General features: G+C 37.0%; 1 protein-coding gene across 3 annotated transcripts in view; it reads left to right on the plus strand.

Annotated features, from left to right (window-relative positions):
• ddc (dopa decarboxylase) overlaps positions 1–16145 on the plus strand; it is a 229050-nt gene that overhangs the window by 29555 nt on the left and 183350 nt on the right. For 2 of the 3 annotated variants that reach the window (XM_082150390.1, XM_082150389.1), the window contains exons 7-14: positions 983–1049; positions 1144–1238; positions 3445–3512; positions 4723–4799; positions 9508–9527; positions 10636–10734; positions 11645–11746; positions 13542–14196. In XM_082150390.1, the coding sequence (XP_082006516.1) occupies positions 983–1049; positions 1144–1238; positions 3445–3512; positions 4723–4799; positions 9508–9527; positions 10636–10734; positions 11645–11746; positions 13542–13742 (729 nt within the window). In that variant the 3' untranslated portion in view covers positions 13743–14196. Of the gene's footprint in view, positions 1–982; positions 1050–1143; positions 1239–3444; positions 3513–4722; positions 4800–9507; positions 9528–10635; positions 10735–11644; positions 11747–13541; positions 14197–16145 lie in introns of those variants that run through there. The other variant, XR_014200730.1, reaches the window with a different exon arrangement.

Genomic DNA, 16145 nt, shown 5'->3' on the forward strand with positions numbered 1-16145 from the left:
GACAACCGATATAATTTTTGGTATTTGTTTTAAAAAGTGGGTGCAGGACACTATAGTTAATTTATGTAAGAGGATAGCAAAATAAAGTAAACTGTGACATTATACCCAAAAATTCTTCATACAAACTTCATAAAACTGTAAAACTTATAAAAAATTGGGGACCAAAAATAATTTAGACACTTTGACCTGACCATGTTTTGCTTAAGTATTTTTTCTTTAATTGCTAATGCAACCTTTTTACATGACAGACTGAACAAAATTAAGTATGTCTTGGTAATTGGTTGACCTAAATTGGTATTATCTAATTGTGTACTTAGGTTGAATAGCTGTCAGCTGTCATCTGTTAAATTTAATTCATTTGTGAGACAGTCTAACAGAAGGGTGGCCAAAACCAGTGAAATTTCAATTGATTTGATAACTGAGTTCTTGTCATGTTTTATTACCATTTTCTAAACTATAGCAAATAAACTGTGATAATGTGAGAAATGTTGAAGGTGTCTGAATACATTTTGGTTTGACTGTACATACATACAGTAGTAGTATAGTAGTAGAATTAGTATTATAACTTCCATCCACTATACTGTATAAAATTAACAGTACAAAATTATAGAATCAGTCAAACATAGTGGTAGAAATATAGCAGCCACTCAGACTGTTAGAGAGCATGAAATGAGAACAAATTGGACATTTGTCTCTGCTCTTTCTCTGAACCTGTCCCCCACCGTCTGCATGATGGCTAATGCTGTTTGCAGAGCCTGTTTTCTGAATCACATTAGTCAAATTAGCCCCAGGCTCAGCCAGCAGATCTGTGTTAGAAGACTGACAAAATAAGCAGGAACAAATCTTTTGTGATCAAGCAGGGATCAAATGAATTTTTCATTGAACATTGTAGGTTGTTGACTTATTTGTTTGAGGAGTACATAATATATTCAAATCAATACATAATAATCCATCCATTTGATTTTCTGGATGTTTCTCTTAGTTTTGTGCGACATTGGGAACAACTCCATCCTGTGCTTTCGACTGCATCACTGAGCTCGGCCCTATTTGTAAGACCAAATACCATTGTTATTTTCTGTTGTAGCTTATTTGTGATTGCAATAAAATCAATTGATAGAAACATTGTCAATATTTCTATGTCAGGTAATGCAGAGAAAATCTGGATGCACATTGATGCCGCATATGCTGGGAGTGCATTTATCTGTCCGGAGTTCAGACCCCTCCTGAATGGCGTAGAGGTGAGATAACATTCAAATCACACATTGTGTTCTTAAGCACACTTCACACAGGCTGCTCTTAAAGCCTTGAAAGGTGTGAGTGATAACAGAAGAGCAATCTGTGCTGGGCTCAACTATTGATCCTGTTACTTTGGGAACGGCGTGTGGAGGACGGAGTCGTGTGTGTGCGATTGAGAATATTTAAATGTCACAAATGATGCGAGCTGGCATGAGCGATGTCTTGTGGAATGGGCGGGAAATTAAAGATCCCTGATCGTCCTTTGAGTTGACGTGGCACCCAGCTGGGTGTCGCAATGATAAGGGTAAAGTAATTTCCTGAGGCAAAGAAAGACCTTTAGATAAGTTCCTTTTTCCCCCGCTCCCCTGCTCAGACGATGGTTTTTATTATTGACCGGAATGACAGCAGGCTGCTGTTTCCTGTTTGCAAGTCGGTTGCCAGGGAGTGAAAGACAGGCAGGACTCAGCATGGCAACAATCAGACCGTCATGACAGTGTCTGCATTCTTTATTGCAACAGATAGAAAGGATATTGGAAAGGGGAGAGTGAAAAAAAAAAATTTGACTTTGAGATAGTGGCTCTGTTCGAATGCTCATTGGATAGATGCTGCAGTTGATTATGAGTTTGACGCATTGCATCAGAGTCAATAGTTCATATCAGACCAAGTCAACAGGTAAGTGACGGATGACTCATCTTTAATTTTAATTTTATTTTCATATTTCAAAATTACAGTCTTTATTTTAACACAGATTATTGAGTATTGGGATAAAATAGGCTTCAAAACTGAGCATCAAGGAATTATTTTGGATTAAATTATTCAAAGGTATTCACCTATTTTTGGGTGCAATCTCCATCCATGTTTTTTTCTTGCCCAAATACAAAAATATTGTCCAATAATAATAATAATTTTGACAAATCTAGCAATTACTACCTTTGTTATTGGTGTTTCTAGAATCTGTTTGGACCTATTTGATATGATGAAAATTATCTTAAAATCCCAAACAATTTTCCATAGAGTTCAAATGTCATGGTTTTAATAAAGAAAATCTAAGCAAAATATCATATGTAAAACTATAAATCTGTTATATCTTCCCCATGTCTTGTTTGGACTTTTGTGTTACTTCCTGTTTCTGTGCCCTGTTTGTAGTCCCTTATAATGATACATGTTGATTAGTTCCCTGATTGTCCATAGGTGTGTCTCTTTACCTTGTATAAATATAGCCCTTGGCTGTGTCCGAAATCGCCCCCTTTACCCTCATTCACTATTCTCTACATTATTCCACTAACAAAGTTCACTTAAGGGGGTAAATGAAAACGAGTGAACGAAATTGAACAATGAGTGTGCCAGAAAGGCTGCCGCTTTTGCATAGTTTGTGCTTGCTGTTTAAGAATTATTTGAAACTTAGCAAACTGGAAGCTCCAGTAATAAGATGAAAAGTTTAATCTTGAACTCTGTCATGGCTACTAGCATGTATAAACCTTAATTAAACAATTTAATAATCAATTAAAACGAATTGATACCTGTATGATATTACGCTGTAGCTACATTGGACCAGCAGTTTAGAAAATGGATGGATGGATGGATGATTCAACTGCGGACGCCCATCTTCTGGTCAGATGTGGGAATTCTTTCGGCATGACCCTCACAGTGCATTATGGGTGATCTCTAGCCGTACATCAGTTGAACGCTCGTTATTGCGGTGCATTGTGGGATTGAACGATTGAAGTGCGCTCGATAACGTCCACTATAGTTTCGGACACCAATACAAATGGATGTTCCCTCAAATAGGGCCCTATAGGGGGCGATTTCGGCCACAGCCCTTGTGTTTCCCTTTTTCCTTGTCAGTCGATGTTTGCAGTAGTTGGACATGGTGTGTGTTCCTGATTTTTGGTTCTCTGTGTTTTTTGTGTTGCCTGGTTTCTCGATTATGTTTGCTTGTTTAATAAAACCCCTGAATCTCTTCAGCTCCTGCTTCCTTATAGGAACAATCAGGGAACTAATCAACATGAAAAAAAGGGACTACAAACATGGCACAGAAACAGGAAATAACACAAGAGTCCAAACAAGACATGGGGATCATATAACACAGAGCCTGTCTGATGAACTGAGTGAAATATTGAAAGAGGATCTTCAGGATGAAAACTGACAAAATCAATGGCTCCACCCAAGAATAAGTGTTGAAAAAATACAAATTTGTTTCTCTTTTAGTTTGCAGACTCTTTCAATTTCAATCCTCATAAATGGCTCCTGGTCAACTTTGATTGCTCAACATTGTGGTAAGTGTCAAAAAGCTTATTTAATTTATCTTCTGACCCAATCTACTGTATCCCAACACACTATGGGTCAGCTTTGTCAGTCAACAGAGGAAACAGTTCCAGCTGCCCTTTATATCAGCACCAGGCAAACAGACACAAAGTAAAGACACAAATTTACCTTGATATATACTGCCATTCAAAGGATTGGTGGCGGTAAGATTTTGTTTATTTAATTGAATGAAATTAATACTTTTATTCAGCAAGGATGCATTCATTTGATGTGATGACAGTAAAGACATTTATAGTGGTAGAAGAGATTAGTATTTTAAATAAAAGCTGTTCTTTTCAACATTTTATTCATCAAATAATCTTGAGAATCCTGGCTTCCACGAAATGGAATGGTTCAATAAAAACAAATCTGAAATGGTAGTACATACAGTGGCCCCCAAAAAGGGCCAAAAATGGCACTTAAGCCATGCGCATGTTAAACATTTATGAAATTCTTCACCTTGGAAACAAATCTTGAATCCCTGCCTCTTTGTCAAACAGTTTGTCCTTCTCACTTGTCTGTAAAAGTGCTGAATAGCAATAAAGGGAACCTTAAACCTTGAACCTTAAAACAAATGTTGCAAGACCTTTTCTGAAAGCTAACTGGACTTTCTTAGCCAATGACCATTAGTGTAGCATGTACTGTACTGCAAATACATAGAAAGAAAGATTCTCACATTCATATAGATATACAACATATATAAAGAAGTTACTTTGTTGAGAAAAATATGATTGTATTTCAATGCATGATCCCCTCTTATACCAGTAGGCTCTTTAACAGAACTTGATCGGCACGGTCTTGATCCAACTATGAGGTTATATCATCTCTTTATACCTCATTTCCTCTTTGTTTGTTCAGTGAAACATTGAGTCATTCTGGGCTCCCTGGGGCTTCATTTGGTCTGTGAGCCAAACTGTTATAGATACTTTTAAGCCACACTAGAACAAAATTACATGGCAAAACACTTCTTAATATTGAAAAAAATTACTTTGTTCAAAAAATGCAGATAAAGCATTTGCATACACCCAGTAAGCTCACTCTTTGTCACATCAGGATCCTTAATATAATACCAAATAAGATTTACATCTTAAGAACATTTAAATAAAAATGATACTGTACACACAGTAACTGACTGTTGTCTCTTCCACTCTGTGAGTGATGAATGTGAATGTCTCTGTGCAGGGTGAAGAAAAGATCAGACCTTATTGGAGCATTTAAAATGGAGCCGCTTTATCTAAAGCATGATCACCAAGAGTCAGGTAATTAATCAGTGGCATCACTACATCACGTTGCACCATATACCATTACATTTCAGTTGCTGACACAATCTTACAAATTTCAATTGGTGGTTAGTTTAGCACTGGAAACTATTAGTCGTTATTGTAAAGAATAAGTATAATAACACTAATAAAAGATTGAAGTGCATTAGCATGAGGTGTAAAGAGGATGACCGTGATCCTCATTAGTGAGACATGACGTTTTGTGCTGACATCCACTTTACGTCACACTGAAGGCTCGATCAGATTATTCCCCTTAGTGCTCTGCTGTATTCTTTAAGCTTCTCTGTGTGCTGGTAAACAACAGCTTTCTAACCTCCTACACTGACCTCAAGTAGATTTAGTGTGTTTTTGCATGTGTTATACATGCGTGTTTGGCAAAATACAGTATTTCCCATACCGTATGTTATGTATATCAAATACATGTATATACTGAGGGATTTTTTATTTTTTTTATGCTTAAGATACAGTTAAAAATGCATTAGACATCCAAATATTATAATTATTATAATAATATTAATATTATTACATATTTTATTTTGTAAACAAATAGCACTGGCACATTTTTTCAATCAAAAACGTTTAACAAATTCAAAATTAAGATAAAAAATATTATTTATATATTTAATTAAATGTAATATCAAATGTCTTGGAACTGATTACTTGTTAACAGCCTTAAAGTCGGTATGTAAAATTGTTATTTTGAATAAAGATTACGAGGGCAAATGAATAAATAAAAATAAAAAATAATAATGATATGCACTTATCAGTTATATTTAGTGTTGTACACATTACAAGTAACATGAGTTACATAATCAAATTGCTTTTTTCAAGTAACTAGTAACGCATTATTTTAAAATTTACAACAAAATATCTGTTACTTTTTCAAATAAGTAATAAGTTACTTAGTTTTCCTATTTATTAAATTTATCAACCATACAAATAAGCAAAAACTACTTCATATAAATAGATAAACAGTACATTTCGGTTTCATTTTTTTGAAATGTCTGACGACAGAAACAGAAATATATATAAATAAAAACAGCTCTATTATGAATTCAGCTATATTAAAAACAGTATGTGAACACAGAGAATAAAGAAGCAAAAAGATGCTTGCTATTGCTAATTAACTTTTCAAGAAGGCTTTACCTACTTTCCTTTGAAAGTAGTTGGTATTGGTGCTTCTAGTTATCAAATGTTAATGAAACGTTCATAGTGTGATGAACTACACCTGTGGTTGCTCAGATAGAACACCTATGTGAACGTCTATGTGAACGAATGTAACCATGGCTCGATGAGAAGGGAAACGAGACACTGCATCTTGGAGCAATGAGGCATGGCAATGAGATGCAGTGTCTCGTTCCCCTTCTCAGGGAACCATGGTTACATTCGTAACCTGAGGCATTCCCTTTCAAAGTGGAACTCAACACTGCATTTTGGATCGACGCTATAGGTGACAAATACTCACTCCGCCATGATGAGGGAATGCCTGCCTCATTAGCTGTGAATGTGACCACAATGGGCATAGAATTATTGACTCTACATACACTTGTTTAGCTGGAGTCAGAAGCGTCAATCATACAGGGCGCATCCTAAGACTCATAGACCATCAAATGTTAATATTCCCCTCGACCAATTACCCATGCTGATATGCCCCGGTGACAAGGAAAGTCACAGCCTTTTTCAACCTTCCTCCCTTCCTTGTGGGCCCAACCTGGGCCATCTGTGGCCCAGGAGCAGAGCTCTAAGATTTAGTTTTTACAGCTTCTTTAGCTTGACACAGCCATTCAGGAATACTGGCCCAGGGAGACCATTTTTATATGCTACCCTGGCCTACTACTACCAATAGAGGGAGCAAACACATGGGGTTTTCATTTAGAATAACTATACACCCTCCTCTCTACATAGAACTCTAACCTTTAGGAAGCCGCAGGGGAGCTTCAGCTCTACTACCCCAGTACAGGGGATAGCACTCCCACCCTGACTGGACTAGTACAGGACCCCAAGACTCCCAGCACCTGACAAAGGTGCCTAGTAACAAGAAGAGCTGCCAGAAGGCAAATTAACCTCTACTTGCCAGATTCTAAGAGATCAGTTTAGGCTCCAACACAGAATGGAGGACCCTACTTTAAAACCCAGACAGTAGGGGAGGGTTTTACTCTACACTCAACCCAGAAGGACTGTCCAGACCTGTCCAGGGTAACAAGAAGAGCTGTTAAAAAGCTATTTAACCTCTGTTTGTTAGGTTCTACATGACTGGTTGAGGCTCCAACAGGGAGTGGAGGATCTTACTTTAAAACCCCACAGTAGGGGAGGGTTCTACTCTATATTCAAACCTGTCCAAAGTCCCAAGACTCCCAGCACCTGACATTAGGTGCCTAATTAATCAGTTTCTTTTCTTCTCTTTTTTTTTGAGATTAGAAACTGGCATGAAAGTAGAGCTAGCAGGAGGAGTCCTGAAAGGTGAAAGACTTCCTGTCAGACTCCTCCCACGCTCCAACTACAATATTCGCGATTGATCCCACCTTGTCGCTTGGGTGAGAATCAAGGAAGAACAAAGCTTCTTACATTCCTCTTTCATTCAGTCTCGCGAATGCATCATAATAAGCACATCCAGCTTCCTCGAGGAGTCGAACACTCTCCATCCAAAGCGTTTGTTTCACCTGCACATACAAATAAGGCCCTGTCCCATTTCTCCCCCCTTAAAACTTCCACTTGGTTTTGAGTGCCCTCGAAAGTAAAGTCCCCTCAACGAGGGAAGCAGAGTTTCCCTATGAAATGAGACACCACTATATGCAAATTAGCACGGCAAACCTCACTACGTCACACGCAGCAAACCTCACTACGTCACCCGCAGCGTCGACGTGTCTACTACTACTACTATTTTCATTCAGAAAATGCCGGTTCCAGCTGTTGTGTGAGCTCTGTTCGTTTATCACAGTAGACGCTGCCACTTTAAGACCGAATGCAGATCTAATAATACACATTTTCTCCCAACTATTCCACAACTAACTCCCATTTAAGACATAAACTGTGTTAAAGTGAATCTCCAAACCGGTCATTTAGCCATATTTTTGTCTGTATTTGATCGTTTAGACGCGCACATGAAACCCAAAGTATAGTTTGCTTGTCTACTTGCAGTCCGTTTCCGAACGCGCGCCGCCATGGGAACAGGGTCAACGTCTCTTGTGCGGATCATTGTGCTTATAATAGCTCTTTTTACAATCAAACACCTCCCACAATTTAGAATCAGCAGACACTGCATTTTACAACAATCACTGATTGTGCTCAGTGCTGTTTGAGTTTAATGTTAGGGAGAAGTGACAGTGCGCTGTAAAGAAAAAGATGAAGCACTAGACGAACGCGGCTAGTTTTTAATAGTTTTACCTCACATCTTCTTTTTATAATCCTTGGAAGCCAAAATCGAAAATAAAATTAGATGAACTACCCAGATCGATGTATATTTGATGGGCAGACTCTCTCGAAGCACTCGGCAGATATCATGAACATCGTCAGATAGATAGCTTCGTGAAATATTTTCTAACATTAGTGTTCAAAACTTAACAGTCCATTGGATGTGCATCAAACTAACATATTCCAACATATTTAGAAATTTTAACATGCTTATTTGCGAAAATATACTTAAAATTCAATTGTTCCTTTCCAGCGGTGTCCGCCATCTTGTTTAAAAAAAAAATTGACCGGCTTGCTGAGTCCGCAAGGTATCCTGGGTAATGTCATCTTCCACTTCGTTTTAAGCCTGCATCGGACCGCACTATGTTTTGAGGGTTGATTTTAAGGGGAGAATAGCACTCCCCCTGGCTCTTTAGAGTATTGGGACACCCTACCCCTGCACGAGAACGTGAGAAAACAAGGGTTAGGGCAGAAATCTAGGGTAAGGGGAGGTATTGGAACAGGCCCTAAGTGTCTCCTAAAGACAAAAAGAGTTGATGCTGTCTACCTCAGACGCCTTCTTATACGTGTGGGCGTTCCGGTAGTGGTGTCATTGACTGTTGTTGACCAGTTAAATTGTTGTGTATATACACGTGCTTCAGACACCGGTCACACTGTTGGCGTTCCACATAGTGTCAATCCAAGACGCAGTGTTGAGTTCCACTTAGAAAGGGAACATTCACTAAAAATCACCTTTACACCATGGATACAAGTAAAATTCTTAATTTGTCTTCAGATGCCACTTTCTTGATATTTTGATATCTAATTCAATATCATTAATCTGATTTCCTACTATTTCTGTAGTTTTCTCAAATCCGTCAACCAATGAGCTGCCTGTTGCTTGTTGGCCATATAAACATGGCTAATCAAAGACAGTTTATTTGGTCATGTGTCTGTAGGCAGTGTGCAGCTGTGCAGACGATTGTAATTGTGCTGACAGCAAAACAAAAGAGCAGCCCTGTCTCTCAACCCACACACACACACACACGCGCTCGCGCGTGCGCGCGCATACACAGCTTAAAGCCATTTCTATCATGAACAACTTCCTGAGTAAATTATCTACAGGCTTGGCCAGATGGAAAAAAGAACTGTGTTATTCTTGAATATGTTATTGCTTGTTACCTGTAAATAATCATTGTTGTGCTGTGTATATATTTACACCTGAGCTTTCCTGTTGGTGTGATTTGACTAAATATTTATGTTTTTTTTTTTTTTTTTTTTTTTTTCATATTTATAGGACTTGTCACTGATTATAGAGTAAGTATACTGCATGCAATGTTTGTGTGCATGTGCGTGTGTTGTTCAGGTAAACCCTACGTTATGGGGACTAAGATGAAAATATCCCCCAAAAATTATCCCCATGAGGAAAACAGCTCATAAATCATATTAAATTATGTTTTTAAAAAATGCAGAAATGCACAGTTTTCTGTGGTGGGTAGGTTTAGGGGTCATGTTTGTTTAGCTTTCCAGTGATCTCTGTAAACCTGTAATAGGTTATTATCTGTATTATTAGCTTGTAAAGAAGTTGTGAAAATCTGACCTATTAACTTGGTGAGTGAAACAGCATTGAAATGACATTTAGTGTGAGTGTAAATATAATGATATTTAGGATAGACAAATAAAACCTTTTTACTGGTTATCTGGCTAAATAAAAAACATATATAGCTTAGTGTTTGTTCCATGTGTTAGCCCAGTGAATCCTGCTGTGGTTTAAGCATTCAAAATTGAAAAATTATATGCATATTAAAAATAAAATAAAATATCGGTAACACTTTACAATAAGGTGTTATAGGTATTTGTTAACATTAGTTATTAATTTCACAAACATTAAATAACAATATTGTTCATATTAGTTCACAGTGCAATAACTAATGTTAACAAATACAACTTTCAATTTTAATAATGTATTAGTAAATGTTGCAATGATATTGATTTATAAATGATGTAAGTATTGTTCATTATTAGTTCATGTTAACTAATGAAACCTTATTGTTAAGTGTTACCAAAATATTTAGCAAATTGGAATTAAATGCATGATTTCAATTTTTATTTGCTTGCTAATTGTATTGCTGTTAATGTAATATACTTTTTAAACAATGTCAAATGTTGGTCCAAGAACCACTAAGAACCAATTTAAATGCCAATTAACTATAAAATTTATCTATGTGTCTCAGTAGTTCTTATATAAGAAGAAACAAATATTTGAATGTGTATTTAAGTATAGGTGATGAGACAAGAGAGCAGTACAAACTTTTGTATAAGTAGAAGTGTATGTGCAGTGGTTTGTGTCTGTGTGATTCATGTTTACTTCTTGTATTTATGTGTGTCCAGTTCATATGTCATATCTCATCTCATCTCCCTTCAGCACTGGCAAATTCCATTGGGACGTAGGTTCCGCTCTCTCAAGTTGTGGTTTGTGTTCCGCATGTACGGACTCAAAGGTCTCCAAGCCTACATCCGCAAGGTAACTGCCTTTAATCCATGTTGTCAATCAAATTAGCCCTGCCAATCACATCTTGGCTCCACAGCCGATTTGGAATGACGCAAATCAGTGCACTCTTTTTGACATTATGTGTTCTGTTCTGCACATGTACTATTGGAAGTCTGGTCCAGATTCTATATTTGTTGAGAAATATAGTGCATGCACTTTAAACTCTTTGTATTCTTAAAAAAAATTAACTAAAAAATATACATATATTTTTGTTCTAGTTAGTTGACTCAAAGTTACACTTTCAGAGGAAAAGATTTGATATAGAACCATAAAGAGTTCTGTCATACATAGAACCATTTAGGGGTTCCAGAGCCCATCATGGGATCATTTTATGGATTTAGTTTTAATTAGCTTGTTTAATTAGCTTGTTCATGCATTAAGCAGCTCGTAAACATACTTCATCCCTAGAAAAAAAGGAAATAACCCCTTAAAAATGATCATGCAAGTGTTATGCAATCATTTTAAACATTTCTGTAGCACTTTATTTTACAGTCAAATTTAGGACAATTTGTTCAAATGATTAGGACACAATCATTCACATTTTCATATTTTGGTTGTTTATTTTAATCTACAGACTGCCCTCTGCTGGTATGCTTGAAAGAGTATTTCACCCAAAGAAATATGAAAATTCTACTACTCTGTATTTACATCTTGTTTTCTGTTCTATCTATCTATCTATCTATCTATCTATCTATCTATCTATCTATCTATCTATCTATCTATCTATCTATCTATCTATCTATCTATCTATCTATCTATCTATCTATCTATCTATCTATCTATCTGTCTGTCTGTCTGTCTGTCTGTCTGTCTGTCTGTCTGTCGATCTTCCAAAAAAATAGCTGCATCTCATGTCTAAAATGCTTTGTTCATCTTGTCTCAGCATGTAGGGTTGGCCAAAGAGTTTGAGTCTTTGGTGAGAGCTGATCAACGCTTTGAGATCTCAGCTGACGTTGTGCTGGGCCTTGTCTGCTTTAGACTCAAGGTCAGAGAAAACACTCTCTCTACAGAAACACAAAAGATCTCTTCTTGTGGTTATAATAGCTTGACGCTGGGAGGTGGTTAACTATGGAAAATTGCAGTATGAATTATTTTAATTTTCGAAGATGTGCAAAGATAGCAACACAAATGACACACAATTATGTTGTTACAAAGAGTAACATGTAAAAACACACACACAAAAAAACATAGTGTCTCTGCATTGAGTGAATTATTAACATTTCATAATACTTGTTTCATGATTCTTGCGAATAAACGTACGTGTTCATTCGCATTTTAGATGTAAACTTGCATTAAATTATTTACTCTTTATTTAGGCAAAGGTAAATAATATATTGTACATACATACGTATATATTATATTATTTATATATTTCACTGTTATTTAAATTAAGTTTTTGTTTAATTAACAGTAACAAGTTTCTGTTTTTGTCTAATTTTTAATTAGAATTTTAGTTAAAGTTGCTTTTGATACTGTTGATCACTGTATATTAGTTGAAAGGCTCAGGCAGTGTGTTAGTATTTCTGGCCATCAAATGGTTCTCTTCATACCTATCGGACAGGTGTTTTTCAGACAAAGTTCAAAATGATGCCTCATCTAGAGCATCTCTGTCCTGTGGTGTTCCCCAGGGTTCTTTTTTGTCCCCATGATGTCATATTGCTCATGCTCTGCCCACGACTATGACAGACTGTCCTGTATTAGCATATTTCCACCCTCAGCCATTTTTATACTGTCCGCCAAGGCAGCACTTTATGTGTCTTGTGTCGACATGCTCCACAGAAGAGAGGGGTGGGGTGAACAGTTGCTAATTATAATTTAATGAGACATGCACCGAAACGGGTCGCTGTGAACAGAGCTGTACAAACTTTACATTAAGACCCTAAAGAATCATACCAACTTGTGGAAAATGGACATCCGATGACCCCAGTGGCGGTTCTACATTGAATTACACCCTGGGCGAGACCCCCTTCGAGCGCCGCCCTTTCTTACCCCATTGGCAGATCATGTTTTGCTTAATATTGACTTAATATTGACTTAATATCTTATGTCATTTTACTACTTTAGTAAAATAACGTTATGCATCTTTATTTAAGAAATGTTTGATATTTGGACTGGAAACAAGACAAAAATACTAAGTAAGAAAAGCATTTTTTGCAGTGTAATAACTGAACTTGTAACAGTTTTGTTGCAAAGCACAATATTATGGTGAAATTAGATCTCGTGTTTGAGTTAAAACCGAATTATTGTTAAGCATAGCAAGAATCATAGCAAAAAGGCTAACAAATAAGAGTTAAACCCACCAATTAATATTGCCCCTTCATTCATGACATGGATACCGTAATCATACAGAGAAAACATAGTTGCATACCTTTATCTTTTGCTCGTTTCTAAATTGGGCACCTGATGGCTTTGACCTTTCTTGTCCATCTCTTATTTGGCACTCGACATCGACAATTAACAGATTTCCCCTGATCCCCCCCCATACCAACTGTCACTCACGACGAGTCACGACCAGAAGTCAAGACTAAACCAATTCACCTTGGTGGTGGTGACCAAGTAATCGTTTTGTATTACCTATTTTTATTAGCCATTCAGACAATTCAGAAAAACAAAAATGTGCAGGAAATATAGAGGCCTGTATTTATAATATTATGAATGAAATGTGCGTTATTTGGAAGAAAGTCGAGGTGTGACTGACTTAGATAACTATATGGATCCCCCGTATAGAACGTACATTGTAAGTCTTATTTACTTACTGAGCTGTGTATTAAACCTTGCAGGGCTCCAATGAATTGAATGAAACTCTGTTGAAGAGGATCAACAGTGCACGAAAGATCCATCTGGTTCCATGCCAACTGGCAGGCAAGTTCGTTCTGCGTTTTGCCGTGTGTGCCCGTACTACTGAGTCACGGCATGTTCAGGAGGCTTGGTGCCACATCTGCCACCTGGCATCAGAGCTGCTTCAGGAACTGCCCCACTGACTATGGTGGGCATCACATGTTAAGTGAAAACGGGTGATCTGTGCCACACCTGCCATCCACACTGTCTTACTTTAACTCTACTGCTGCGAATTGTGCATAAATGTGTGTGCATGTTTGTCACAAAGGTGTCTACCTAAGGTGTTTGTCTTTTGTGTGCTGGATCCATATGTGTTGTCTGCTAAAAGCAATGTTGTTGTTTTTTTCAACAAAAAACAAAACAAAATAGTACAGTTGTGGCCAAAAATTATATTTGTTTTTTATGACCCTACAAGTTATAAATTATCAAATTATTTTCAAAGTACACTATGTAGGTTTTGGCCCTTTAGCTTTAAAAAAAAATGCATGCATTTTCCGGAAGAACATTGTTTTGGTTGTGCTTCGGCTCGTGACTGTGTGGATGAATATGGTTATCCTACTGCTCATAAAACATTCACTATACTAGGCTTAAGAGATATAACAACGCATTCTCATCCTTGGGCGTCATAATACTGACGCTTTTGACATTTCTTCTACATCGAACGCACATGGCACCCTTTAGCGTCAATATGAGACGCACAGAGCTTTGTTCGGTTATGGGTAGGTTTAGGTCTAGTGTAGGGATAGAGTTAGACCGGTAGGAGGCGCCTTCTGGCCCATTTCTATCTGCGTCTCATATTGACGCTAAAGGGTGCCATGTGCGTTCGATGTGAGACACCCCTCGCTGCAGCCTGTAGCACGATGACGTAGTTGGATGATCCAATACGTACTGGACGCGCATGCGCGGTGGTGCGTTTTGGTCTGTAGGCTACAAAAAAAAAAACAACAACCTGAATTGAAGTTAAATATAAATGATCACTTGAGTGACAACTGCGTGATCTGACTGCTGTGATCAGTTTGTATATATTAAACTTAAATTCAGGGGGTGTGGTTATTTTTATTTTTTTTATGTATGTACATCATGGCATGATGTAGGCCTAAGTACCGGTACATAAAACTCCGTCGCTATAGAAACAAAGACGCTAAAATGCAATCATACAATGAGCTTCTCTACTACTTATTGTGAAAATGATATTTTTATATTTGCTATTAGTATTATCCATACTGTAAAATCCTTATGTTTTTATTCAACTATGTGTGGGCCTAATGAAAAATACGGGACAAATCCCGTCCCTTATTGATTTGATACGGGAGTCGGGACGCATCATCTTACTTGTTAATACGGGATGATTTCGTATTTTAAGGGACCTTATGTACAGAGCACTGTGGAAAAATTAGTATAGCCATTAAAGAAGGAACTCTTACCAGGCAAAATATCATTAAGCACTTTTTTTCTGACAAGATTTAGTTTCTTGATGCCGTTATTATTTTTGCGTTTTCCCTTGAATGTGTAGCCTACTGGTATTTTAAGTTGTTTACAGACCGTATTGTAGGCTATTGTAGGCCTACCTCTATGATTAAAATTACAGAGACAATTACTTGACTCATTTTTGCTTTCAATCAACAGCAAATATGACCTGAATAAAATAAAATGGCTTTATTTTAAAATGTTCTGTATACACGCATTAAATCCATCACATTTAGGTTTAAAATCATGTGATTTAAAATGTTGTAAAATTAACTATTTTGCATGTATGTAGAGAGAAACTAGGAAAGCATCACATTCATCTCACTTAAGACCAGCGCATGCGAATTATGTTCATGAACGTGACAAATGAACAAAAGACTCGGAAGGTAAAGTAATTATTTATGTTCCCTGTAAATTATTTTTGACTGCATTATAATGATTTCTTAATTCAGAATATGATCAAGATTGCGTAGGTGGATGTGTTCGGGGAATTTGCCAGTTAAAAGTATAACATTTAAAGCCCCTTAAATGAACGAAATGACTCGTAAAAAGATTCATTCATTTTGATGAACGAGATCGAACAAGAGAGTCAGCAAAATGATCCAAACTTCCCCATCCAGTACGTATTGGATCATCGTGCTACAGGCTGCAGCGAGGACTTCTTGTTCGATGTAGACGAAATGTCAAAAGCGTCAATATATGACGCCCTAGGATGAGAACGGGCTGGATATAACCAGTTTAGTTGGAAAGGATCTCAAGCTGAGTTGCTGAAGACGTTACACTCATTAATAGACACGGTAATTTCTCGAAAATAAATTCCAGCACAACACTACAAAAACCATAATGAATTTACCCTTCACAATAGATAATGCTTCACAATGAACTCTGTTAGAGAGCTAATATATGGCGGTTTATCTGTTCAATAAAATGCCTTACTCACCTGTTGAGTTATAAATACGTATACGAGATAAAAAAATCTTTCGCTTTTTCAACATTTCAAATCCCTCAGTTATCAGCATCTCCGAAAAAAATTTGATTTCAATCTTTGTCACTTGATATGACAAATAACCTATGCCACT

The sequence above is a fragment of the Leuciscus leuciscus genome (genome assembly GCF_965113295.1).
Source record: "Leuciscus leuciscus genome assembly, chromosome: 20".
Classification (NCBI taxonomy): Eukaryota; Metazoa; Chordata; class Actinopteri; order Cypriniformes; family Leuciscidae; genus Leuciscus; species Leuciscus leuciscus.